The sequence below is a fragment of the Hypanus sabinus genome, chromosome 25, assembly GCF_030144855.1.
Source record: "Hypanus sabinus isolate sHypSab1 chromosome 25, sHypSab1.hap1, whole genome shotgun sequence".
Lineage (NCBI taxonomy): Eukaryota > Metazoa > Chordata > Chondrichthyes > Myliobatiformes > Dasyatidae > Hypanus > Hypanus sabinus.
Window position 1 is genome coordinate 8741308 of NC_082730.1, and position 27063 is coordinate 8768370.

The 27063-nt window shown below is 44.5% G+C and overlaps 2 protein-coding genes across 4 annotated transcripts in view; both read left to right on the forward strand.

Moving 5' to 3' along the window:
* Positions 1–81: 81 nt before the first annotated feature.
* Positions 82–24504, forward strand: LOC132380983 (acidic mammalian chitinase-like). Of its 3 annotated transcripts, none has more exons than XM_059950029.1 (13): positions 82–321; positions 5565–5712; positions 6895–6924; positions 7017–7218; positions 9435–9491; positions 12186–12351; positions 14778–14902; positions 15494–15620; positions 15739–15921; positions 17322–17438; positions 20856–20994; positions 21826–22074; positions 24385–24504. In XM_059950029.1, exons 2-12 carry the CDS (start codon positions 5691–5693, stop codon positions 22065–22067), a joined length of 1410 nt encoding a protein of 469 aa, XP_059806012.1. In that variant the 5' UTR covers positions 82–321; positions 5565–5690; the 3' UTR covers positions 22068–22074; positions 24385–24504. The 3 variants fall into 3 exon arrangements, with proteins under 3 accessions (XP_059806012.1, XP_059806014.1, XP_059806011.1); XM_059950031.1 differs by having other exon boundaries at positions 5642–5712; XM_059950028.1 differs by lacking the exons at positions 82–321; positions 5565–5712 and having other exon boundaries at positions 6722–6924.
* Positions 24505–26554: 2050 nt separating this feature from the next.
* Positions 26555–27063, forward strand: part of LOC132380880 (acidic mammalian chitinase-like) — a 61339-nt gene continuing 60830 nt past the window's right edge. The window contains exon 1 of the mRNA XM_059949799.1: positions 26555–26703. Within this exon, the coding sequence (XP_059805782.1) occupies positions 26555–26703 (149 nt within the window). The remainder of the gene's footprint in view (positions 26704–27063) is intronic.

The window sequence follows — 27063 nt, forward strand, 5'->3', positions numbered from 1 at the left end:
CATGTGGGTGACATGGCGTTACAGCAATCTTCTGATGTTTATTGCTGAGCCTATTAACCACAAACGGTGAGGTCACTCCCTCGTTCCTGGGGTGACATTAGGCACTGATGTGTCTGGCTTCAGCTCCATCAGTCTTTGCTGGCTTCCTCTGGAGCTGACATCCAGGACCTCCCTCTCTCTTTCCTCAGCTTCTCAAAGTGGGCTTCGGTGAAACAGGAAGCGGGCACCTTTTGGCCTTTGTCCGCGTGGAGACTACGGGCATTGCCAACAGCAGGTACCCATCCACAGACTGAAGATTACAGCTGGTGTGATCCAGAACAGGTAAGGACAACACCTTATTATTTAATACATTTAGGTATTACTATTAGTATTATTTATTTATCAGTATTATTTATTTCATTATTTATTTAATTTTGTTTGATATCTGCACAATTTATCTTTTGTACGTTGGTTGGTTGTCAGTCTTTGCGTGTAGTTTTTCATTGACTCTATTGTATTTCTCTGTCCTACTCTGAATGTCTGCAAGAAAATGAATCTCTAGGTATATATGGCAACATATACATACTTTGATAATAAGCTTACTTCAAATGTTGTACTTTGATTTCCCCTCTGAAACCAGTATTCTCATGATCACCATTAGTGAAACTGATTTCTCTTTCAATTCTGTATTTACCTATTGAACGGAACTTTAGTCCCCCCACGAGTCCTGATGAACAACCTTGCACCAAAATGTCGTCTGTTCATTCCTGTTCAAAGGTGCTTCTTGAACTGCTGAGTTCCTCCAGTATTTTGTGTGCATTCTCCCAATAGCCGTGCTGGGATATGAACTTGTGTTTTTAAATATGCAAGTTCAGAACCTTCACTACTTTTGCCCTTTTAAAACTCACATTCTCAGTACTGTTATTTGACTTTTAAAATCTGCACTTTTTGTCTTCATTTGCGCATTGGTTGTTGGTCAGTCAGTGTTGTGTGGTTTTTCATAGTTTCTGTGGTATTTCTTTAGTTTTCCTGTAAGGAAGTTAATCTTAAGGTATTATATAGTGACATATATGCACTTTGATAATAAATTTATTTTGAAGCTGGCTGAGTTTTCAAAGGAAGTAGAGAACGCCTGCTGTATTCACGTAAACACAGGAGATTCTGCAGATGCTAGAAATCCGGAGCAACACGCACACAAAATGCTGGAGAGCAGACAGTCATGTCTGGGCCAGGAATGTTCATTAGGGCTGGAAACAAAGGGAGAAGATGCCAGAATAAGAGAGTGGAGGAGGGGGAGGAGTACAAGCTAGAAAGTGATTGGCAAAGCCAGGTGGGATGAAGCAAGAAAATGGGAGGTGATAGGTGGAAAAAGCGTGCAAGAAGCTGGCCAGATTCAAACCCTGGACCATTGATCCTGAAGTCCATTGCTGAAGCCACTACACCATTGGGCATCTATCATGAAATTAGCTTTTTAGCAACTCTGATCTATGTCACTCCTGGACACCTCCTTGTCACCATCTGAAATTCTGCCAACAATACTTCTGTTGCCAGAAAATTTATAGATGGTGTTTGAGCACCACGGTCATGGGTGCAGAGCGGTGGGCTAAGCACACATCCCTGAGGTGCACCAGGGTTGAATGTCAGCACGGAGGAGATGTTATTTCTGAACCATACAAGTCATGGTCTCCCATCGTGAATGGCTGTGATGCTTCACTCCCACATGAGCTCAATACCTTTTGTGCACACTTTGAATGGGAGAATAAAACTACACCTGTAGGAATGCCTGGATTCCGCTGTTTAAAGCCAAGGCTGTTGTCCTTTTCTTAATGTTCCTTTTATGACTCACCCGTTGATGTGTCTGAGAAAGAGAAATTAAATCTGTTGTCTCAGCCTGCTAGCATTTGTAAAGCATATCTGGCAGGTTAAGCAAATGGCATGCGATTTATTTGGTTAGATTACCATTTATAGGTCGTGCATCACACTCCCCAAGGTCTTTCTTAGACCTTGACAAACATTTTATCTGTCAAATCGTAATATTCCATTCACTTGCTAAGCCAAATAACACAAATGCTGATAAAAAAGAACCTGTTTTCTGCAGGAGTCTACTCCTTTGACACGTGTACTTGATTGAGATTTATTTATCAGCTACATCAAAACCTACGGCAGAATGCATCATTTGCGTTAACAACCAAGACAGCCTAAGGGTGTGCTGGCGGCAGCCCCCAGGTGTCGCCACACATCCCGGTGCCCACCTGGCATACTCGTAATGATCAGTAGAACAACAGATAAAACAATAAAAGTAGCAGCATTGAAACAAACCCCTTTCTCCCCACCCCATTCACTCAGTCACACACATACAGCACTGTACAAAAGTCTTAAGCACATATGGTGGCATCTGTTAGTCTCGCGAGACCATGGATCTGGGCCTGGAAAGTCCACTGGAGTGTCCTCTCCAGGGTGCAGGCCTGGGCAAGGTTGTATGGAAGACCGGTAGTTGCCCATGCAGCAAGTCTCCCCTCTCCACACCATCGATGTTGTCCAAGGGAAGGGCAGGGGCCAATACAGCTTGGCACCAGTGTCGTCGCAGGAGTTGCCAGAGCGAGATTGAAGGCAACGTCGAACTGCCTCAGGGACTCCAGCTCCGGATTTGTCCTCAGGGTTTACTCCCAAAGCCTTTCCCATGAGTGGGTATGGCCGCAAGGCAGCAGAGGTTTGAAATCAGAGTTTTCCCTCTCTCAGATGGACTGCCTTCCCAGGCTGGCAAGCTCCATCTACCCGAATCTATAGCTCATATATACAGACAGGGTGCCTAAGATTTTTTCACAGTAGTCATTTTATGTATTGCACTGTACTGCTGCCACAAATAAAAATGACAAATTTCATGATGTGATTGATGATAAACCTGATTCTGATACGGGTCTCTATTGTGGACTGAGAGTGGGAAAGGGGCAGGGAGAGGGGAATCATGGTTTGGAAAAGGGGAAGGGAGCGGGGAGGGAGTGGGAGGCACCAGAGAGACATTCTGTAATGATCAATAAGCCAATTGTTTGTAATTTAATTACCTTCCCTGGCGTCTCAGGGCTGGATGTGTCACACCCACGTCTCCCCCTCCTTCTCTGCCACCTGTCCCACACCCCTCCTGCGAGGTTCCACTCTCACCTTTCCCAACATCCTTTGCTCCCGTCAGATTTACAAACTCGCTCTCCGCTCCACGTTGACAAATACAGTACCATGCAAAAGTCGTAGCCACCCCAGCTAGACATATGTGCCTAAGACTTTAGCAGAGGACTATATATAGTCACAGGATAGGCTATCTTCTTTGGTCTCTACTCTCCAGTAAACACACAGATTCGCAGATATCAGGCCTTCAAATCGCCATTGGTCTTACAGATATAGACTCGAGGCTCTGGTCAACATACCCCAACTGCTGGATTTCTGATCGACCTACAACTTTCGATCTTCAGGACTCGCAGATGACGATAGTTGAGGACCCCTTGATCTAAACTCCTGATACAATCTTAGCTTACGTTTATGTAGGGCCATGTTGTTCCAAGATACTTGGAATCTGGTCAGGGAGTTACTTTACCATGGCTGCAGAGTGATATGGTAGCGCAGTGGTTAGCACAAAGCTTTACAGTACAGGAAACCTGGGTTCAATTCCCGTCACTGCCTGTAAGGAGTTTCTATCTTCTCCCTGTGACTGTGTGGGTTTCCTCTGGGTGCTCTGGTTTCCTCCCCGAGTCTAAAGATGGTTGGTAGGTTAATTGGTCATTGTAAATTATCCCATGATTAAGCAGGGGTTAAATCAGGGATTGTTGGGCAGTGAGGCTCAAAGGGCCGGAACAGCCCATTCCATGCTGTATCTCAATAAATACCAAAGTGGCAGATTCCAGAGAATTCCAGATGAGCCATTGGCCAGAACATTCTGCTTGAAGTACTTCACAGGTGAGGCACTGTCTATTGTGAATGTCTGTGCCAGTATCGCTGCCCATCAGTTTGATTGATCTGTAGGGTTGGGGGGAGAGGGGTGGATGGTGGGGGCAGACTTGAACTGACATGGCACTGCCCAGGACAGTTTATTTGTTGGGTGAAACCAAGAAGGATCAGCTCTTCTGTTCACAGATTCTGTCAGGGATCTCCAAAAGGGAAATAGGTTGGCAGAAGGAAAATGATTGGCAGGCTTCTTGGAAAGGACCAGTGGGATGACTGAGTGACTTACGCTTCAATGGGATAGCACTTACTCCATGGGCTGAATGGTTTCATGATTCCACTTTTGCTATTTGATCAGAGGCACGAGTTCAGGGGCTGCAATAACAGGTTGTGTAACTCCTTGAAATAAATCACCACTCCTTCATCACTCTGGGTCACCAGCTGGACTGTAGTGGGTGTAGAAGATGGCTCACTCCCTGGCCTGGTTGTTCCTGGGTACGTTGGTTAAGTTACTGATTTAAGAGCCAGAATTCTACTTATTTGATCTATTGACAGGTATCTGAAGTTGTGAGCTAGGAACACTAACCTCCGTACCAACCTCAGTTTAAATTAATGTGATTAAGTAAATCTATTCTCAGTTTCCCTTTTCCAAACTACCAAATTCAAGTTCAAGTTCAACTTCGGTTTATTGTCATTCATATGTGTACCAAGCAAAACAATGTTCCTCTAGACCAAGGTGCACAACACAGTGCATATAACTCACACACACGACACATACTGCAATATTACCACAAATAAATTAACAAATAATAGGGTGCATTTACGATAAAAGTTCAAAAGTAAGCAGTAATACTTCCTCAGGGGCTTCATGCTTGGTGAGATCTGGGTGCTGGCAGGGCATTAGTACTCCTACAGCCTGGGGGAAGAAGCTATTTCCCATCCTGACAGTTCTTGTCCTAATGCTAAGGCACCTCCAGTCTGCTGGTAGGGGGCAAAGAGATTGTTCGACAGATGGGAACGATCATTGACAATGCTAAGGGCCCTGCTTATGGAAAGCTCCTGATAAATATCCCTAATGGTTAGAAGAGGGGCCCCAATGATCCTCTCAGCATCCTTTGTAGGGATGTGGTCAGATGTTTTGTAATTCCTGTACTAGACTGTGATGCAGCTGGTCAGGACACTCTCGATGGTCCTCCTGTAAAAGTTGGTTAAAATGGGGGAAGGGGGAGACTCACTCGCCTCAACCTCCTCAGGAAGTGGAGGCACTGCTGAGCTTTCTTGACCAAATAGGTAGTATTGAGGGATCGTCCGTTATGTGCACTCCCAGAAACTTGGTGCTGCTGACTCGCCCCTCGGAGGAGCCACGAATGTGCTGTGAGGAGTGGTCAGTCTTCATCTTCCTAAAGTACTGAGCTTCTTACTGGTTCCTCATACTGGCTTTCCACCACTTCAACTTTACTCACCCCAACCCCACAACAAGTACACGTGGCCAACTTCCATCTCATAGATTTCCATTTCTCTAGTAAAACAGGTTTGAGATTAAAATGAAGGTCAACAGTCAACGATACTACAAAAGGTCTGATTGTTAGTTAAGAGAAAGCAACAAGGTCTTTATGCAGTTAAGATAAGAACTATTATTTTCTCTTTGTAAATAGCAGGAGGATCATTGTGACTGAACTCTTTCTTGCAATAAAGTGAATAACAAACAGATTTAATTACTTCCATTGATAAGAAAATTATATAAAAGAGGCTGTTGAAGTCAGCATCAGAACAGTGGCAGAATGGCAAAGCTTCTTGCAACAGGTAAGTGCCTTTTGCTTTTTAGGGCAGTTTGATACTGTCAGGTATACTGTTTGATCGTGATTCAGGTCTAGATTATATGAGCATAAGAATAAGTTAACTTATTTCTAGAGTTTTAAAATTTTATTTAACCAGCATAACTTCATCATTGCTGGACTCTGTCAATATGATTTGCAGCTGTTGCTATCCACCGCGTCCTTGGTGGATACGCTATCCCTCAGTGTGTTTCTGTAGGAGTGCAGAAGAGTGGGAAGACTCTTCATCCAGCTTCTTGAGAGTACCTCACTTTGTTTTACAGATGCACCTGATCAGTTAATGAGTTAAACAATGGAGGCATAAAACTCTGAGAAACATGAAGTGTTCCTCACTGTTATGTTTCATCTACCACTTACCTGCCCACTCCAGCAACCTGAACCTACCTATCCACTCCACCGATCGGTCACCTACACGTCCACTCCACCGATCGGTCACCTACACGTCCACTCCACCGATCGGTCACCTACACGTCCACTCCACCGATCGGTCACCTACACGTCCACTCCACCAATCTGCATGCCAGCTACCCACTCCTCGGTCTAAGAGTACTTTTTGAGTTGGTTGTTCTTTGCAAATTTGAAAGTAGACCATAAAATATAAGACCCTTACTAATCAAAACCTATCAGTCTCTGCCAGAAATATATCCAATGACTTGACCTCCACAGCCATCCCTGGCAGTTAATTCCACAGATTCACTACCCTCTGGCTAAAGAAATTCCTCCTCATCTCTGTTCTAAATTGATGTTGAGGCTGTGCTCTCTGGTCCTAGACTCCACCCTGTGGGAAATATCCCTCCACATCCACTCTAGCTAGGCATTTGAATATTCCGTAGGTATAAATTCACAAAAGGGGAATTGTGAGGGAGTGTGGGTTCGGTAATGGGTTAGTGGAGGGGAAGAAGCTGTTCCTTAAACGGTGAGCGTGGGCCAAGATTCTGTATCCCTTCCCTGATGGTGGCAAGAAAAGAGCAGGCGAATTACCATATCAGAGAATGCATGGGCATGTGTAAGAGCAGAGTATGACTCAGAGAGAGAGAGGGGGAGGATGAACAGCTTCCCAACCACTAATATAACAATTTAACTGTATAAGAGCAAAGGCTTCGGCAGAGGTTCATGGTGTCTATAACACGTCCTATGTTCACTGTTACAGCGGTGCTCTTGCTGGCGTGCCTGGAACTGGGTGAGTCTCGCAATCTGCGCAACTCAAATCCTTGCTTCACTTTCTCTCTGTCGGGTCGAGGCGTTCCCCTCACTCCTGTTTCCCGCCCGCAGGCTCCGCCTACAGACTGGTTTGTTACTTCACAAACTGGGCTCAGTACCGACCCGGGGAGGGGAAATACCTGCCCAGCAATGTGGACCCCTGCCTGTGCACACACATCATCTACGCCTTCGCCGGGATGAAGAGCAACCAGATCTCCACCTACGAATGGAACGACCCGAAACTCTACCACGAAATCAACAGCCTGAAGAACAAGTAAATGACCGCACAGTAACTGTTGACAATGTTAACACACTCAGTATTTTAGGAACAGCTTCCTTCCCTCTGCCATCAGATTTCTGAACGCGACCTCACTGTTTTCACCGCCTATTTGAATATATATTTCTTATCGTAATTTAGTTCGCGTTGCAAAACAACGCGTCAGTGATGGTGACCCTGCTCCTGAAAGCACGCAGGCGCGCTGTTGAGAGGGATGTTTAACCAGCCACGATGGAATGGCGAGGCAGACTTGATGGGCCGAGTGGCCTAATTCTGCTCCAATGTCTTACGGTTTTATGGTTTCGACATGAAGCCTGGTAAATTCGTCCCCCTCCCTACCGATTCTGCCGGACCCACACAGTTGCTTCATATAACCGCAAGGGATTCTGCGGATGCTGGAAATCCGGAGCAACACTCGCACACAAAATGGTTAATACCGGGGAGAGGGCATACATGGAGGAGAGTATGGGGGATGTCAGAAGCAGGTTTCTTACACACAGGGTGGTGGGTGCGTGGAACGCCCTGCCAGGGGTGCTGGTACAGGCCGATACTTTAGGGAGATTTAGGAAACTCAGGTCGGAACGTGGATGACAGGAAAAAGAGGGACGACGTGGGAGGGAAGGATCTTAGAATAGGTTAAAATGGCAGCACAACATTGTGGGTCGAAGGGCCTGTACTGTGCTGTAGTGTTCTATGTTCCTAACTGCTGGGGGGAACATCTATGGAGTGGAATAAACAGTGGACATTTCCGGCTGAGACCCTCCATCAGGACCAGAGTCTCAGCCAGAAATGTTGATTGGTTATTCCCCTCTATAGATGCTGCCTGACCTGCTGAGTTCCTCCAGCATTTTGTGTGTTCCTTCTGTTCCCGGCATCTGTGATCTTGGTGTCTCTATTTTCATCTTAAGTTGGAAAACGTCTATGGAAGCACAGCTGGGTGGAGCAGCTCTGGGTCCGATTAGGCTCAGCTCAATCAGAAATTCACCCAGTTTCTTGCTTTAAGCAACAAAACATCCTGTAATCACTGAGTGTTCCACCTCATGTTCTTTGGCATGGTCAATCAGGCAAACCTGTTTCAGTTGTTGAGGTCTGCCATGTGTGCAGACCTGTTCTACACCCAGAGCAAGCAGGATATTACTAGATATGATTCAATTCTCCCCAGACACCTGCAAAGACACAAGGCAGCTCGTAGTTTTCCTATGTTTTCAGTGATAAGATGTCACTCTCCATTCGAGGGAGGTGTGGCCAGCCTGTGCCTATGCCGCCAGCCTTCCCCGGCTAAACAATTTGATCCATGCACACAGTGCATGGTCAGGCAGCATTTATGAATGGGAATTAAAGCAGTCGACGTTTCGGGTCGAGACCAGAGTGCCGACAGTTTACTCCCCTCCATAGCTGTAGAGTTCCTCCAGCTTTTTGTGTATGTGTGTGTGTACTTCAACATTTCCATCACATGCAGAACCTGTTCTGTTTGAGATTTCTTCCATGCATATTGTTCAGGGGATATTCTGGAGAAAATGTTTAACTTGCAATAAAAGACAAAATGCTGGTGGACCACAGCAGGCCAGGCAGCATCTGTAAGGAGAAGAACTGTCGATGTTTTGGGCTGAGACCCTTCGTCAGGACGAAACGTCGACAGTGCTTCTCCCTATAGATGCTGCCTGACCTGCTGTGATCCTCCAGCATTTTGTCTGTGTTGATTGAATTTCCAGCATCTGCAGATTTCCTTGTGGTAACTTGCAATAAATGTCATTTAATCAGAATCAGGTTTAATATCACCGGCGTATGTCGTGAAATTTGTAAACTTTGCAGCAGCAGTGAAAAGCCATATCTGATAATAGAGAGAAAGCATATGCACACTTACTGTAATATTTAAGTAAGTAGTGCAAGAAATAGTGCGGAGGTGGTGTTCATGGGTTCAATGTCCTTTTAGAATTTGGATGGCAGAGAGGGAGAAGCTGTTCCTGAATCATTGATCATAGATCATGACTACATGCCTTTCAGCCCACAATGTGAGACTGGCCCATTACTTAAGGGACATGTTTCACTGAATTTGCCCCACTATCTCTGAATCCTGCCTGTCGCACGTTGGGGCAAATTGTCTCACTTAAATGTAATGACAAAAGAGCAGAAATTCCTGAGAAGTCCAGAAAATGTCCTGTTGTTCTGATTGTTATTCTAAAACAACATTTTCTTCATTTTTTCCTCCACAGGAATGCAAACCTCAAGACCCTCCTGTCGATCGGTGGCTGGAACTTTGGAACTCAGAAGTAAGATAGAAACTTACACATCATTCTCCACACATTCCACTACTACCAAAGGGATCCTAACGCCTATCTTTATCTCCATCCCCTCCAGTTTCTGCAGGGATCCATGATTCTCCTGTACATTCGCCCTTCCCCACTAACCTCCCTCTTGGCACTTAGCCCTGCAAGTGGGAAAACTTCTAAAGCTGCCCATTCACCACCTCCCTCACCTCCATTCAGGGCCCCAACAGTCCAACCAGGTGAGGAGACACCTGGTGAATCTGCTGGGGGTCTTCTATTGGGTCCGATGCTCCCGGTGTGACCTCCTCTACACTGATGAGACCTGTTGTACTGCTTCAGCGGGCACCTCTGTTCTGTCCACCATAAAACACTTTAATTCCAATTCCCATTCCTGTTCTGATATGTCGGTCCAAGGTCTTGTACCAATTTGAGGGAGCCTTCGGAGTGGAGGAGAAATACCTTTTATCCTCTCTGGGTAGCTTCCAACCTGATGGCATGAATATTGATTTCTCCTTCGGGTAAAAATGAATTTTTTCTCCCTCTCTGTTCTTCTACTCTCCACACTCTGGCTTCTTCGCTCTTTTCCCCACCTGCCTTTTAGCTCCCTCTGAGTCCCCTCCTCCTTCCCTTTCTCTTGTGGTCCACTCTCCTGTCCTATCAGACTCCTTCCTCTCCACTCCTTTACCATTCCCACCCTCCTGGCTTCACCCATCACCTTCTATTATCCTTCCTCTCCACTCCCTTCTTATTCTGGTGTCTCCCCCCTTCTTTTCCAGCCCTGAACAAGGGTCTCAGCCCAAAATGCCAACTGTTGATTCATTTCCAATGATGCTGCCTGTCCTGCTGAGTTTCTCCAGCATTTTTGGTGTGTGTTGGTCTGGATTTTCAGCATCTGACCTCCAACCATTTTATAGTTAATTACTTGTTTTTAAAGCATTGGAAAAGCAGCAGCCAATTTACTCACAACAGGATCCTACTGGCAACAATGAATTCAATGACCAAACTATCTATTTCAGGAATTGGTAGCTCTGATATTGTTCTTCTAATGGTTCTGAAGAAACATTTAAAGTCTACCTTGGTCCAACAGCTCATCTGCAGAGCAAAATGTCTAACTGTGTAACATTGCATTTGTGTTAAAGATGGAAATTTTGTATTTGGGTGTCCGATGACAATTGCTTCACTTCCAGTTGCTTGGGCTATCAAATGAACCTGTTTTGGAAAAGATATCCTTGTAGTCTTAAATAAATATATAGGGTATTACAGTACAGTAACCTGTTCAGTGAGTGTTATTAAACTGAGCAGTGTACAAATTTCAAATTGAGTAATGTAAGTGACAGTCTGCCAGGAAATAATGATAATGTCATTTTCAGAAAGTATCATTGTACCTGGTGCCGCAGGTGAATACAGGTACAAAGAATAAATTATACAGGAACTTGGGTACTTAATGAGGGAATGGGTAAATCTGTAACAGCAGAGTTATTATAGTACTGAGCTGGAGCTTAGGAGCCTGGATTATTCCCACTGTATGGGGAAATTGTCACAAAGGGTTAACTTACAGGTTTAGTCCATGGTGAGGTATCCAAATGCAATGTTAGCATTCATTTTGAGAGGACTGGAATACGAAAGGAAGGATGTAATGCTGAGGCTTTAGAAGGCACTGGTCAGACTGCACTTGGAGTATTGTAAGCCCTTAATCCAAGAAAGGAGGTACTGGCATTGGAGAAGGTCCAGAGAAGGTTGACAAGAATGAACACGGTAATGAAAGGGTTGAAGTATGAGTTGAGTTTGTTGGCTCTGGGCCTGTATGCGCTGGAGTTTAGAAGAATGAGAGGGTGGGGATCTCCTTGAAACCTATCGAATGTTGAAAGGCCTAGATAGACTGGAGAGGATGTTTCCTTTAGTGAGGGAGTCTAGGACCAGAGGGTACAGCCTCAGAACAGAAGGACTTCTCCTTAGAACAGGGATGAAACTGAATTTCTGTAACCAGAGGGTGACGAATCTGTCGAACTTATTGTCGCAGGCAGCTGCAGAGGCCAAGTCATTGGGTATATTTATAGCAAAGGTTGATAGGTTTTTGATTAGTAACGGTGTCAAAGATGGGAAAGGGGAGAAGGCAAGAGAATGGAGATGAGCTGCATGATAAATCAGCTATGATGGAATGGTGGGGCAGACTTAATAAGCCGAAAGGCCTAATTCTAATTCTTAGGGTCTAACAAAAGCCTGCCTTCTTCTTTGGGAAGGGGTGTAGCTGTTGGATCCTGGTGTTTTTGTGATCCAGAGGTTTGCAAGTCAAGAATGAAACACAAAATTTATTTTTTTGCAGAGAACAAGGAAACTGTGGTCACCCTAAAGCAGGAGTTCCCAACCTAAGGTCCACAGACCCCTCAGTTAATGGTAGGGGTCCATGGCATACAAAAGGTTAGGAACCCCTGACCTATACTGACAGCTCCAGTTGCTGGAGGATGAGAGCTCAAAGCTTAAGTGAAGAAATATCTCCGCATCTCTCTCCCTGAAACGTATGAAGATTGGTAGAATCATTCGAGTTGAAAAAATGCAGCAAATATCAATTCTATGATGGGAAGATATTAAAGATTTCCTGGTTTATTTTGAAATATTAAAGGGTACCAAGGTGTTAAAAATAGTTGTGTTGCAAAGACTAAATGCAGCAGCCCTGACGCCTGTCTCAACTCCTCGCAGATTCAGTGCCATGGTGGCCTCGGCGGGAACTCGCCAGATCTTCATCAAGTCTGTGATCAGCTTCCTGAGGGGTTATGGCTTTGATGGTTTGGACATCGATTGGGAATATCCTGGGTCTAGAGGGAGTCCTTCCGTTGATAAGCACCTCTTCACCGTTCTGGTCCAGGTAAAGTCAAATATAATTAACTACGTGCTTCACCACTAGTTAAACTGTTGAATATATTTTATATATTTAAAATTAATCTCAAGATTCTCACCAGGAACAGATTTCCACAGCCTAGGTGAAAAAATTTATGCATTGCCATGTAATCTATATAGCTGGCCGGTGGTGCAGTGGCATCCGCACTGGACTTTGAGGCGAGTGGTCCCGGGTTCGAATCCGGCCTGCTCCTTTCACACTTTCCATTCGTGCTGGGTTGAGTGTTGAGCTAGCAACTCGGCCTCGTAAAAAACAGAGAAAAATGATAAAGAAACAACAAGCTTGACACCCGATGTGACACAAGGCGTGGAGAGGAACAACAAATATAATCTTGGAGAGTTACAGAATGGAAGTTAGTTCCTGGCCCACCAAATCCATGCCAAACTTCCTTTTCAATTTACTCTCAACCTATATTAATGCACATTTTTTAAAATTCTCCCTCCATTCTTATCAAAACAGCCTGATTTCCATCTCTCCCCTGCACACTAGGGGCGGTTTACAATGGCCTACTAACCTACTCACCTGTATATCTTTGGGATGTGGGAAGAAACTGGAGCACTCTGAAACTCACACAGCCTCAGCTACATTGGTTTTGTCTACACTTCCCAGTCAACATCATCAAGGACCCCTCTCTTGCCCCTCCCGCCCATCAGGCAAAACGTACCACCAGGCTCAAGGACAGTTTCTATCTATAGAGTCATAGAAAAGTACAGTACAGAAACATGCCCTTCGGTCCATCCAGTCCATGCCAAACTATTTAAGCTGCCTAGTCCCATCAACCTGCACCTGGATGTTAGCCCACTAAATGTCTACTATCTATGTACCAATTCAAACTTCTATTAATGTTGAAATTCAGATCGCATGCACTACTTGTGCTTGGCAGCTGATTCCACACTCTCATGACCCTCTGAGTGACGATCTCCCTCATGTTCCCCTTAAACTTTTCACCTTTCACTCTTAACCCATGATGCCTAGTTGTTATCCCACCCAACCTCAGTGGGAAATGTCTGTTTGCACTTACCCTACCTATACCTCTATCAAATCTCCCCTCAATCTTCTACGTTCCAAGGAATAAGGTTCTAACCTATTTAATCTTTCCTTATAACTCTTGTCATCCTGGCAACATACTTGTAAATTTTCTCTGTACTCTTTCAACCTTATTTACATCTTTCCTGTAGGTAGGTGACCAAAACTGCCCACAATACTCCAAATCAGGCCTCACCTATGTCTTGTACAACTACAATATAACATCCCATCTCCTGTACTCAATAACTTCAATCAGATTCAACAGTTCAATAATTCAATAGTTCCATTTAATGTCAGAGAAATGTATACAATATACATCCTGAAATTCCTTTTCTTCGCAGACATCCACGAAAACAGAGGAATGAATGACAATTGAAACATTCCCTACTGAACCCCTCCCATGCACAAGCAGCAGCAAAGCATCGACCCCCCCCACACCCACCCACTTCCGCTAAAAAGCATCAGCACCCCCACCCACCAAGCAAGGCCCCCAGTAAAGACCTTGATCGACAGTACAACATAAGCTAATCATTCGCCTGACTATTTGACATGCCCCAGGCGCTCTCTCCCTAATAAAAGGGAAAAGAGGAGTCCTATTGTATACTAAAGATATACCTTTGAACTCTTGATCTCTCAATTGATCTCATCATGGGCCTTGGATTTTATTTGTCTATCTGTACTGCATTTTCTCCGTGAATGTAACAGTATATTCCGCATAAATACAAGAGATTCAGAATCAGAATCAGGTTTAATATCACAGGCATACATCATGAAATTTATTGTCTTCGCAGTAGCAGTACAATACAGTACATAATAATAAAGAAAAACAGCTGTGAATTATGGAAAGTATGTATGTATATATATATATTTGGTTATATAAACTAAATTATAATATTATAAATTTATAATATGTTAAATACCGTGTGCAAAAATACAAATAAAAAAAGTAGCGAGGTAGTGTTCATGTGTTCAATGTCCATTCAGAAATCTGATGGTAGGAGGAAAAAGCTGTTCCTAAAGTTTTGAGTGAATGTTGAGTGTGTGCCTGTACCGGCTTCCTGATGGCAGCAATGAGAGATTCTGCAGGTGCCAGAAACCTTGAGCAGGTCGAGAATAAAGAATTCTGGTGAAGGGTCTCAGCCCGAAAAGTCAAACCTCCATTCCTCTTCTTAGATGTTGCCTGACTGCATCCTCCAGTACTTTGAGTGTACTGTATTCTACGTTCTGTTTTCTTAACTTCTTTAAGTACTTGTACATGGAGCGATGAGTCTCGATTGCACACAGACAAGTGATTTGTACCTGTCTTGGTACCTATGGCAATAATGAACTAACACTAATAATGCAACTTTGACCTCTCCAACCCACAGGAACTGATGGCAGCCTTTGAGGCTGAGGGTAAGAGCAGCGGGAAACCAAGACTGTTGCTGTCAGCGTCTGTGGCTGGAGGGAAGAGTAACATCGATACTGGCTATGAAGTTTCTCAGATTGGACAGTGAGTGTTCTCCTGAACTGAAAACTCAACCTTCACCTGTGTGTTTCTCGGGAGTTTGACTGGTTAAACATTACAGCTGAGCTTTTAGGTTAGGGTTAACTGGGGTTGTAGGGTTGCTTGGGCAACATAGCTTGAAGGGCAGGAAGGGCCTACTCTCTGCTAAATCAATACATAAATAAATTTATTTGTCATATATACATCAAAACATGCAGTGAAATGCATCGTTTTGAGTTAAATCGTATCAGCTAGAATTGTGCTGGACAGCCCACAAATGTCACCATGCTTCTGGCACTAATATAACCTGCCCACAATTTACAAACCCTAACCCGTACGTCTTTGGAGTGTGGGAGAAACCGGAGCACCAGGAGGAAATGGGGAGAATGTTCAAACACCCTTAAAGACAGCAGCAGGAATCTAACCTGGATCTTATGCTCAGAACGGTAAAGCATTACACAACCACGATAAGGGTAATTTTACTGGTTTTCCTTCCGTCTGCAGATTCGGGGTCAGAGCACGTTGCGTGGTGATTGAGATATTACTGTTAATTTGGTAAGCGGAGAGACAGAGTGACTCGGGTCTCCTCTCTTGCAGGGTTCTGGACTTCATCAATGTGATGACCTACGATTTTTACGGACCCTGGAGTCGGGTGACTGGGGAGAATAGCCCCCTCTACGCCCTCCCCAATAACCAGGATCAGACCAACCTGTACTTCAATGTGGTAGGTACTGGAGAAAAGGGAACCGTGCCAAACCTTTTCATTCCCTTCTCTAGACTGGCATCTAGCTTTTGCCAAATCTTTCCCACCCGACCCTAACTGCCCATCTCTTTCTCTGCAGGACTATGCAATGAACTATTGGAAGAACAAAGGAGCCCCAGCAGAGAAGCTGAACGTTGGCTTCCCCACATACGGACACTCCTTCCGGCTGACCACATCCAACACCGGGCTCTTAGCCCCAGCAGGAGGGCCGGGGCCAGCTGGCAAATACACCAGGCAGGCCGGGTTTTTGGCTTACTATGAGGTATGAACACCGATGCTGCTGCTTTAGTTCAATATTATCCTCCGTATGTAATTTCTGAATAACTTTACACTGTAGCAGACCAAAAGAAAGCTCTCCCCAAGCTGTGCAGCGGGAGTACCTGTATGTTTGTAGGTAACATCCCGTGTACCTATCAACAATCCATGTTGCAGCTAAACAAAACTTTGTTCAGACTACATCTTGCGTCTTGTGTGCAGTTCTAGTCTCCTCATGACAGAAAGGATGTGGAGATAGTGAACAAGGTGTATAAGTAGTTTACCAGGATGTTTGCCTGGTTCAGGTAGAAGCAAAATCAAATAGTTCTCTCTAGAGCAGGGATTTCTCAACTTCTTTTATGCCGTGGACTCCTACAATGAACAAGTGGTCTGTGGACTCAGGTTAGGAACGCAGGCTCTGGAGTGTTGGAGACTGAAGGGAGTATTTTTTTAAATTATGAAAGACATAGATAGCGTAGATGACCAGAGCTTTACCCCAAGGTGGAAGTGGAAAGAACCAGAGGACATGCTTTGAAGGGTGGGGGTGGGAAGTGGGGAAGATTAAAGGTGACACGAGGGGCAATTTTTTTACTCCAAGAGTGGAAGGTGCCTGAAATGTTTCATTGAACCAATAAGAGAAAATCTGCACTGCCTGGCTTGCTGAGTTCCTCCAGCATTTTGTGTGTGTTGCAACGTAAGCTAGAGTCTAGCAGTTGAACAACAGCTCTCATTTCAGACCAGAATTAGAGAGACCATGTGTATTTAAAGCAGAGGTTGATCATCGTCGTTTGTGGACAATCACGGTCTTTCCAAGACTATGATTGTTCTTGGCAAATTTTTCTACAGAAGACGTTTGCCATTGTCTTCTTCTGGGCAGTGTCTTTACAAGATGGGTGACCCCGGCCATTATCGATACTCCTCAGACTGTCTGCCTGGTGTCAGTAGTCAGTAACCAGGACTTGTGATATGCACCAGCTGCTCATACGACCATCCACCACTTGCTCCCGTGGTTTTATGTGACCCTGATCAAGGGGCTAAGCAGGTGCTACACCTTGCCCAAGGGTGACCTGCAGGCTAGTGGAGGGAAGGAGCACCTTACACCTCCTTTGGCAGAGACGTATGTCCACCCCACCACCCCAGGCGGTTGGTAGGTTCTTAATTAGTAAGGATATCAAAGGTTACAGGGGGAAGGCAGGAGAATAAGGTTGAGAGGGATAATAAATCAGCCATGATGGAGCAGACTCAATGGGCCAAATGGCTTAATTCTGCTCCTATGTCTTATGGTCTAATGGTCTTATGAATATTGAATAAAAAAGACAAAATAAGAATGGACATGGAGGGCAGAGCAAATAGCTGCTGAGTTTTGACCACAGTGTGTTCTAGTCTAACACCTCACTCTTCCGACAGATCTGTACGTTCTTGAATGGCGCCAGCAAGGTGTGGGACGCCCCACAGATGACTCCGTACACCTTCAAAAATGGAATCTGGATCGGGTATGACAACCAGAAGAGCTTTGGAGACAAGGTACCTTTGACCTTTGGTGTTCAATCCTTCCCATTTGAATGATTGCTGTAATGTGTCTTGTACTGAACCAGCAGTGATCTAGCAAAAAGCTTCAGAATCACACTGCTATACCATATAACCATATAACAATCACAGCACAGAAACAGGCCATCTCGGCCCTCCTAGTCCGTGCTGAACTCTAGTCCCACCTACCCGCACTCAGCCCATAACCCTCCAGTCCTTTCCTGTCCATATTTTACCTTAAATGACACAACTGAACTGACCTCTACTACTTCTACAGGAAGCTCATTCCACACAGCTATCACTCTCTGAGTAAAGAAATACCCCCTCGTGTTTCCCTTAAACTTTTGCCCCCTAACTCTCAAATCATGTCCTCTCGTTTGAATCTCCCCTACTCTCAATGGAAACAGCCTATTTACGTCAACTCTATCTATCCCTCTCAAAATTTTAAATACCTCGATCAAATCCCCCCTCAACCTTCTACGCTCCAATGAATAGAGACCTAACTTGTTCAACCTTTCGCTGTAGTGCTGAAACCCAGGTAACATCCTAGTAAATCATCTCTGCACGCTCTCTACTTTATTGATATCTTTCCTATAATTCGGTGACCAGAACTGTACACAATATTCCAAATTTGGCCTTACCAATGCCTTGTACAATTTTAACATTACATCCCAACTTCTGTACTCAATGCTCTGATTTATAAAGGCCAGCATTCCAAAAGCCTTCTTCACCACCCTATCTACATGAGACTCCACTTTCAGGGAACTATGCACAGTTATTCCTAGATCTCTCTGTTCCTCTGCATTCCTCAATGCCCTACCATTTACCCTGTATGTTCTATTTGGATTATTCCTGCCAAAATGTAGAACCTCACACTTCTCAGCATTAAACTCCATCTGCCAACGTTCAGCCCATTCTTCTAACTGGCATAAATCTCCCTGCAAGCTTTGAAAACCCACCTCATTATCCACAACACCTCCTACCTTAGTATCATCAGCATACTTACTAATCCAATTTACCACCCCATCATCCAGATCAGTTATGTATATTACAAACAACATTGGGCCCAAAACAGATCCCTGAGGCACCCCGCTAGTCACCGGCCTCCATCCCGATAAACAATTATCCACCACTACTCTCTGGCATCTCCCATCTAGCCACTGTTGAATCCATTTTATTACTCCAGCATTAATACCTAACGACTGAACCTTCTTAACTAACCTTCCATGTGGAACTTTGTCAAAGGCCTTGCTGAAGTCCATATAGACTACATCCACTGCCTTACCCTCGTCAACATTCCTCGTAACTTCTTCAAAAAATTCAAGAAGGTTTGTCAAACATGACCTTCCATGCACAAATCCATGCTGGCTACTCCTAATCAGATCCTGTCTATCCAGATAATTATAAATACTATCTCTAAGAATACTTTCCATTAATTTACCCACCATTGATGTCAAACTGACAGGTCTATAATTGCTAGGCTTACTTCTAGAACCCTTTTTAAACAATGGAACCACATGAGCAATACGCCAATCCTCTGGCACAATCCCCGTTTCTAATGACATCTGAAAGATCTCCGTCAGAGCTCCTGCTATCTCTACACAAACTTCCCTCAAGGTCCTGGGGAATATCCTGTCAGGACTCGGAGATTTATCCACTTTTAAATTTCTTAAAAGCGCCAGTACTTCCACCTCTTTAATTGTCATAGGTTCCATAACTTCCTTACTTGTTTCCCACACCTTACACAATTCAATATCCTTCTCCTTAGTGAATACCGAAGAGAAGAAATCGTTCAAAATCTCTCCCATCTCCCTCGGCTCCACACATAGCTGACCACCCTGATTCTCTAAGGGACCAATTTTATCCCTCACTATCCTCTTGCTTTTAATATAACTGTAGAAACCTTTCGGATTTACTTTCATCGTATTTGCCAAACCAACCTCGTATCTTCTTTTAGCTTTTCTAATCTCTTTCTTAAGATTCCTTTTACATTCTTTATATTCCTCGAGCAATTCCTTTACTCCATGCTGCCTATATCTATTGTAGACATCCCTCTTTTTCCGAACCAAGTTTCTAATATCCCTTGAAAACCATGGTGCTTTCAAACCTTTAACCTTTCCTTTCAACCTAACAGGAACATAAAGATTCTGTACCCTCATAATTTCACCCTTAAATGACCTCCATTTCTCTATTACATCCTTCCCATAAAACAACTTGACCCAATCCACTCTCTCTAAATCCCTTCGCATCTCCTCAAAGTTAGCCTTTCTCCAATCAAAAATCTCAACTCTAGGTCCAGTCCTGTCATGGCTGTCATGGTGGCGTAATGCCAATGATTGGGGTTCAATTTCTGCCGTTGACTGTAAGGAGTTTGTATGTTCTCCCCATGACCAGGATTCCTCCCACATTCCAAAGGTGTATGTGTCAGTAGGTTAATTGGTCACATGGGCGTAACTGGGTGGGCAAGCTCATTGGGTTACTCTGCTACATCCCTAAATAAAACCTTGTCCACTTCAATACCGCACACCAGATCTTCAGATCATCCTGTGCTCACCAGATTGAAATATAATAGTTCTGTAATTTTGTAAAATTATAAAGTCACGCAGGCCTTAGATCAGGGATTCCCAAACTTTTTTATGCCATGGACCAATACCATTAAGAAAGGGGTCTGTGGACTCCAGGTTGGGAACATGGACTTTAGATCCTGAACCTTGTTAATTGCTAAAGACAGGGATAATTGTGCAAGGCACATAATTAACGACCAGAAAAATCTGTCTAAGTGCCTGCTGAGGTGGATGATATCTCAGATCTAGGCTCAGAGGGCACAGCCTCAGAAAACAAGGACTCCCTTTAGAACAGAGATGAGGAGAAATTTCTTTAGTCAGAAGATGGTGAATCTGTGGAATTCTCTGCCATAGATTGCTGTGGTGGCCAAGTCATTGGGTATATTTAAAGAGGAGGTTTATAGGTTCCTGATTAGTAAGAGCATCAAAGCTTATGAGAGGGCAAGTGAATGGGGTTGAGAGGGACAAATCAGCTGTGATAGAATGGTAGATTTGATGGGCTGATGTCTAATTCGTCTCCTATGTCTTATGGTCTAAGTGTTTTTATTACAGTACAGTACTTTTTAATTTATGTTCTGATATTCCTGTGGGCTTAAATATTTCCTTGTGACCCACAGAGAAAGGCAGAGACTAACCTGAAATAGCACACCAAGGAAACTGGGGATTTCTGCATATCTGCTTACAAAGTATCCCTACCCCCGGTGCATTACATAAACCTTCATGAGGCACTGCTCGTGCTGGGAATTTCCACGACTTCAGGAGAAACTTTTTCTGTTCAGCTAGCCTACCCTGAATGTCCTTAATTTTGACCCACGATTGTCGGTATGAACCTGTGAACATTGCCTTCCAGGTTGAGTGGCTGAAGAAGAACAACTTTGGAGGAGCCATGGTGTGGGATCTTGCCCTGGACGACTTCTCTGGCGCCTTCTGTCACCAGGGACCCTACCCTCTCATTAACACTCTGCGCAGTGGCCTTGGGATTTCTGGAGGTAAATGTCAGAATCCGTCAAACCTCAGGCAGATGTCTGCTCACACAAAAGGCAACCTTACCATCAGTTCCTGCCTTTCTTAGAGCTCCTGAAGTTATTTCAGTCTTGACTAGCAGGGATTTGACTGCAAAAATACTTCTGAATTTTCATGCAAGTGGAACTCCAAGCACCCTAAGGTACCTGGAGATATCAGTAGCATGTCAATATGAGGTGTCCGGATTGTGTAGGGGCAGCACGAGAGCGCAGTGGTTAGCATAATGCTTTACAGCGATTGGGAGATTGGGGTTTGATTCCTGCCAGTGCCCGTTAAGGAGTTTTGACGTTCTCCCGTGACTCTATGGGCCACTATTCAAAGACGTACGGGTTAGTAAGAGAAGGTGTGGAGGAAGTTAGCAATAAAATGCAAGATCATAATGAGGTAGATTGTGAGATCACTCAATATTTTTGTTTTACCGGTGTAGAAGCTCTCCTTCGGCCTGGTGGTATGTGGATTCAGGTTTTTGTGTCTTTTTCCTGATGGGACAGGGGGGAAGAGAGAATTCCCGGACTGGGTGGAGATTTTATTTTGCTGGCTGATTTCCTGAGGCAGCAAGAAGTTATAGAGAGACTCCATAAAATGAAGGCTGTTTTGGTATGGCAACTGCTCTGCCTATGACTGCAAGAAACTGCAGAGGCTTGTTGACACAGTTCAGCACGTCACTTCTCTCTTACCACTTCTGGTTGTGAAGACCTTGCGATGCTGCAGCTTGCTTTGGTTTGCCTGGGCCTGCTCTGAAGTTTGTGTCCATTTTGAATGGGGCGTTGAGCTAACAAGAGTTTGTTTCTCTCCAGCTTGCGTTCCATCCAAGACAACGTTGGCACCGGTGGTTCCTCCTACTCAGGCCCCAAGCGGTGGCGGCAGCGGTGGGAGCGGTGGCGGCAGTGGCTTCTGCGCCGGCAAGTCTAACGGTATCTACGCTGATCCCAAGAGCAAGAACACGTTTTACCAGTGCTTCAATGGAAGGACGTTTGTGAAACACTGCGCAACTGGGCTGGTCTTTGATCCTTCCTGTGACTGCTGCAACTGGGCTTAAAGAAAAGGTGAGCATGCCCACCAACCTAAAGCTGTCTACCGGGTGTCAAGTCATAGGTTTGTGTAGCGTGGAATTTGCCCAGTAGAATTTGTTCATCCTCATCATGTGGGGGAACCGAGGGATCTTGGGGTTAATGCCCATAGATCCCTCAAAGTTGCCGGACAAGTTGATGGGATGGTTTAGAAGGTGTAGTGTGAGCATGCTTACCGGTGTAATGCTCTCTACCAGGTACCAACTCATAGGGTTGGAGCACAGAGGGATAGTGGGGTCTACATCCACAGATCCCTCAAAGTTGCTGCTCAAGTTAATAGGATGTTTTTAAAAAAATTTGTTCATTTACGGGATTGGGTGTCACCAGCTAAGCCAGCACTTATTGCCCATCTCTAGTTGCCCTTGAGAAGGTGGTGATGAGCTGCCTTCTTGAACCACTGCAGTCCCTGAGGTGTAGGTACACTCACAGTGCTGTTAGGGGGATCTCCATGATTTTGACCCAGCGACAATAAAGGAACAGCGATATGTTTCCGAGTCAGGATGGTGAGTGACTTGCAGGGGGATTTCCAAGTGATGGTGTTCCTAGGTATCTGCTGTTCCCGTCCTTCTAGATGGTGGTGGTCATGGGTCTAGAAGGTGCAGCCTTAGGAACTTTGGTGTGTTGTTGCTGTGCATCTTGTAAATAGTACACACTGCTGCAACTGTTCAAAGGTGGAGGGATTGGATGCTTGTGGGAAGGGGTACCAATCAAGTGGCTGTCTTGTACAGGATGGTGTCAAGCTTCTTGTGTTGGAGCTGCAGTCATCCAGGTGAGTGGCAAGTATTCCATTACACTCCTGACCTGAGCCTTGTAGATAGCAGACAAGCTCTGGGGAGTCAGGAGGTGAATTACATGCTGCAAGATTTCTAGCCTTTGACCTGCTCTGGTAGCCACGGTGTTTGTATGGCTACACAAATTCAGCTTACTGTCAATGGTAACCTCCAGGATGTTGAAAGCATATGGCTTGCTGGTCTTTCAAAGTCCAATGTTCAAAGTAAACTTGTTATCAAAGTAAATATATATCATCATATATTCTTTTTCTTGGGGGCATACTCAGTAAATCCAAGAAATACAATAGAATCAATGAAAGACTGTACCCAACAGGACAGACAAACAACCAATGTGCAAAAGACACAATGTGCAAATACAAAAGATAAAAAATGATAATAATAAATAAAATAAGCAATAAATATTGAGAATGATGAGCTGAAGAGTCCTTGAAAGTGAGTCCATAGGATGTGGGAACAGTTCAGAGATGGGATAAGTGAAGTTGAGTGAAATTATCCCTACTGGTTCAGGAGCCTGATCTGGTCAATGCTGTCTGCTTGTATAACACTGCCCCATCTCAGCCCTATTACCCAGATTCAAGTTAGTTTAAACCCTCCTCAACAGTTTAGTGAGGGGACAAGTGAAGTTATCCCCTCTGGTTGAGGAGTAATAACTGTTCCTGAACCTAGTGGTGTGAGTCTTGAGACTCAAGACCTTCTTCTGAGTGGCAGCAGTGAGAAGAAAGCATGAGCTGGAAGATGGGGCCCTTGATGATGGATGCTGTTTTTTACATCTTTTTATGTAGATATGCTCAATGGTAGTGAGGGCTTTAAACATAAGGAACTGGGCCACATCCCCCACTTGTCATAGGATTTTCCATTCAGAGGTTTAAGGTTTCATTTATTATCAAAGTATGTATGCAATATACAACTCTGAGATTCATCTTCTCCAGATAGCCAGGAAACCACCGTTCAAGGGTACTGGCATTTTCGTGCCAGGCTGTGATGCAACCAGTCAATATATTCCCCACCACACAGCTAGAGGTGTTTGTCAAAGTTTTAGATGTCAAGTCGAATATTCGCAACATTTGTAATTAAAACAAAGTATGTACTAATGAATAAATAAGCAATAATATCAAGAACATGAGATGAAGAGTCCAACACTCTCATGGCATCCTTCTACACTGTTGTATTTTGATTAGATAATGTGATAAAATAAGATTAGGATCTCATAATAAGATAAAATTGGACACATAGAGTGGGTAGCCAGTAACCTCTGCATGTGGTTACTGAGTATTATTTCAGATGAAGATGCTGACATGATTTTTTAAAGAATGTGATTGGATCTTTTTGAGGAAGTTTAACTCAGACCCATTGAGTGATGGATGTGTTGCTGTTAAAGGAAAAGTAAATTTTAAAAAATAAATACTTAAAAAAAAATTGATTTTGATGACCCTGATCTGATGTTAAAAGATTCCTCTTGGATAAGAGAGCTGAAACATGTTTTTTTCTGTTCCAGAAAGCACTTATCTCCACTCAATAACAACAGCAAGATGATGCCACTTCTTCAACTGTCATGCTCAGAGATAATTCTTGCAGTTGAAACAATAAAATAAAGTCATTACTTCCAGCAGATAAATGGTGTCTACTGTGCTTGTTTAAGATTTAAATTCAACAGTTTCAGCTGGAAGGAGTTCCTCCGCATACACTCAGTGGCCATTTTACTAGATACCTCCTGTACCTAATAAAGTGGCCACTGAGTTTGTGCTCATGATCTTCTGCTGCTGTAGTCCAACCACTTCAAGGTTCGAGGTGTTGTGCATTCAGAGATGCTCTTCTGCGCACCACTGTTGTAATGCGTGGCTATTTGAGTTAGTGTCACCTTCCTGTCGACTTGAACCATTCTGGCCATTTTCCTCTGACATCTCGCATTAACAAGGTGGTTTCACCCACAGAACTGCCACTCACTGAAAGTTTTTATGGGTTTTTTTGCACTATTCTCTGGAAACTCCAGAGACTGTTGTGTGTGAAAATCTGAGGAGATCAGCAGTTCCGAGATGCTCAAGCCACCCCAATGGCGCCAACAATTATTCCAAGGTCAAAGTCACTTAGATCACACTTCATCCCCATTCTGATAATTGGCCTGAATGACAACTGAACCTCTTGACCACATCTGCATGCTTTTGTGCATCGAGTTGCTGCCACATGATTGGCTGATTAGATATTTGCATTAACAAAGGTGCTGCAGAGTGAATGCACGTTGTTGGTGTCTTTAGGCCACTGTGAAGTTTGTTGTTATTTGATATTCCCATGATTCCTGCATTTCACCAGGAAAACATGTAAGGTTTGGCACAGGAGGGAAATTGATGTCGAGATCCTGAATGTAGAACAGTACAGCAGAGGAGCAGACCATTCTGCCCACAATGTCTGTGCTAAACATGGTGTTGAATTAAACTGAATCTCTTCACTCCATATCCCACACTCACTGCATATTCATGTGCCACATTGCCTCTTAAATACTGGTATTGTATCTGTTTCCACCTCTTAACCTGACAGCCTCTGTACTGCCACTCCCTCCGTAAAAATAAAGCTCCCTTCACCGTACCATGCAAAAATCTTGGGCACACTCGTATATGCATTTGTCAATGTGGAGCGGAGAGCGAATTTGTAATTCTGATGGGAACAAAGAACGTTGAGGATGGTGAAGGTGGAATGCTGCAGGGGTGGGGGGGTGAGGGACAGGTGGCAGAGAAGGGGTGTCGGCAGCGGAGTGGGGACGGTGGGGTGCAGGTGTAGACACATCCAGACCTGAAACACCAGACAAGGTCATTTGATTCCAAGCAATTAGCTTATTGGTCATTACAGAATGTCTCTCTGGTGCTTCCTGCTCCCTCCCCTCTCCTTTCCCCTCTCCCTGCCCCCTTCCCATGCTTAGTCCACAATAGAGACCCATATCAGAATCAGGTTTATCATCACTCACATATGCAATGAAATTTGTTTTTTTTGTGGCAGCAGTACAGTGCAATATATAAAATTACTACGGTACTGTGCAAAAGTCTTAGGCACCCTAACTGTAAACACTATGTGTCTAAGACTTTAGCACAGGACCGTAAATAAAGAGAAAGATTAGCTTTATTTGTCACATATACGTCGAGGCCTACTGTGAAATGCGTAGTTTGATTCAAATCAAATTAGTCTGAGCTGGGCCAATATAGCATGCCCACAACTCACTAACCTTAACTATCCATCTCCAGAATGTGGAAGAAGCTGGAGCACCCAGAGAAAACGTGTCACGGAGACTACGTAGAAACTCCTTACAGACAGTACTGGGAATTGAACCCTGATCTTACAACGCTGTAAAATTTTATGCTCACACCTATACTCCTGTATTTCCCCCCACCCCCCCACTTCTCAACTCTACTTCATGGTCCACTATCCTCTCCTATCAGATTCCACCTTCTTCAGCTTTGATGCTTCCACCTATCGCATTGCAGCTTCTTACATCAGTCCCACTCTCTCCTTCTCCCTCACCTGCCTATCAACACCCTTACCTGGATCCACCTATCACCTGCCAGCTCTTACTCCTGTCCTTGGCCTCACTTCTTTATGCTGACTATCTCCCCTCTTTCCAGTCCTGATGAAGGGTCTTGGAGCACAACACTATCTGTCCATTTCACTCCAGCGATGAGATGTGGTTTATGAATTTATCGCCTGTACATCTGGCCGGCTGGTGGCGCAATGGCATCAGCACCGGGCTCTGGGGCAAAGGCTTCCGAGTCCAAATCCAAGCCGGGCCACCCCCGAGCACGCTTTCCATCCGTGCAGGGCTGAATGCCGAGTTAGCCACTCGGCCTTGTAAAAAAAAAAACAAGGGTCGAGTCAGGAACGTTCCTATCGTGACCGGGTTAATCCGAAAGGAGACCAATCCTAACACCACACACCGGACAAGAATGGCCGCTAAAAAAATAAACCTGTACATCAAAACAGACAGTGAAGTGTGTCGTTTGCATCAACAACAAATGCAATGTAAGGATGTGCTGCAGTCAGCCTGGAAGTGTCGCTCCACATGCCAACAATGTTCAGTGGAACACAGACAGACAACACACCAAACACAAAGACGGGCTTCCAGCCTCAGGATAGGCTGCCTCCAGGCCTCTAACCTCCAGACTTACAGACCACAATGCTGCCAGACCTGCTG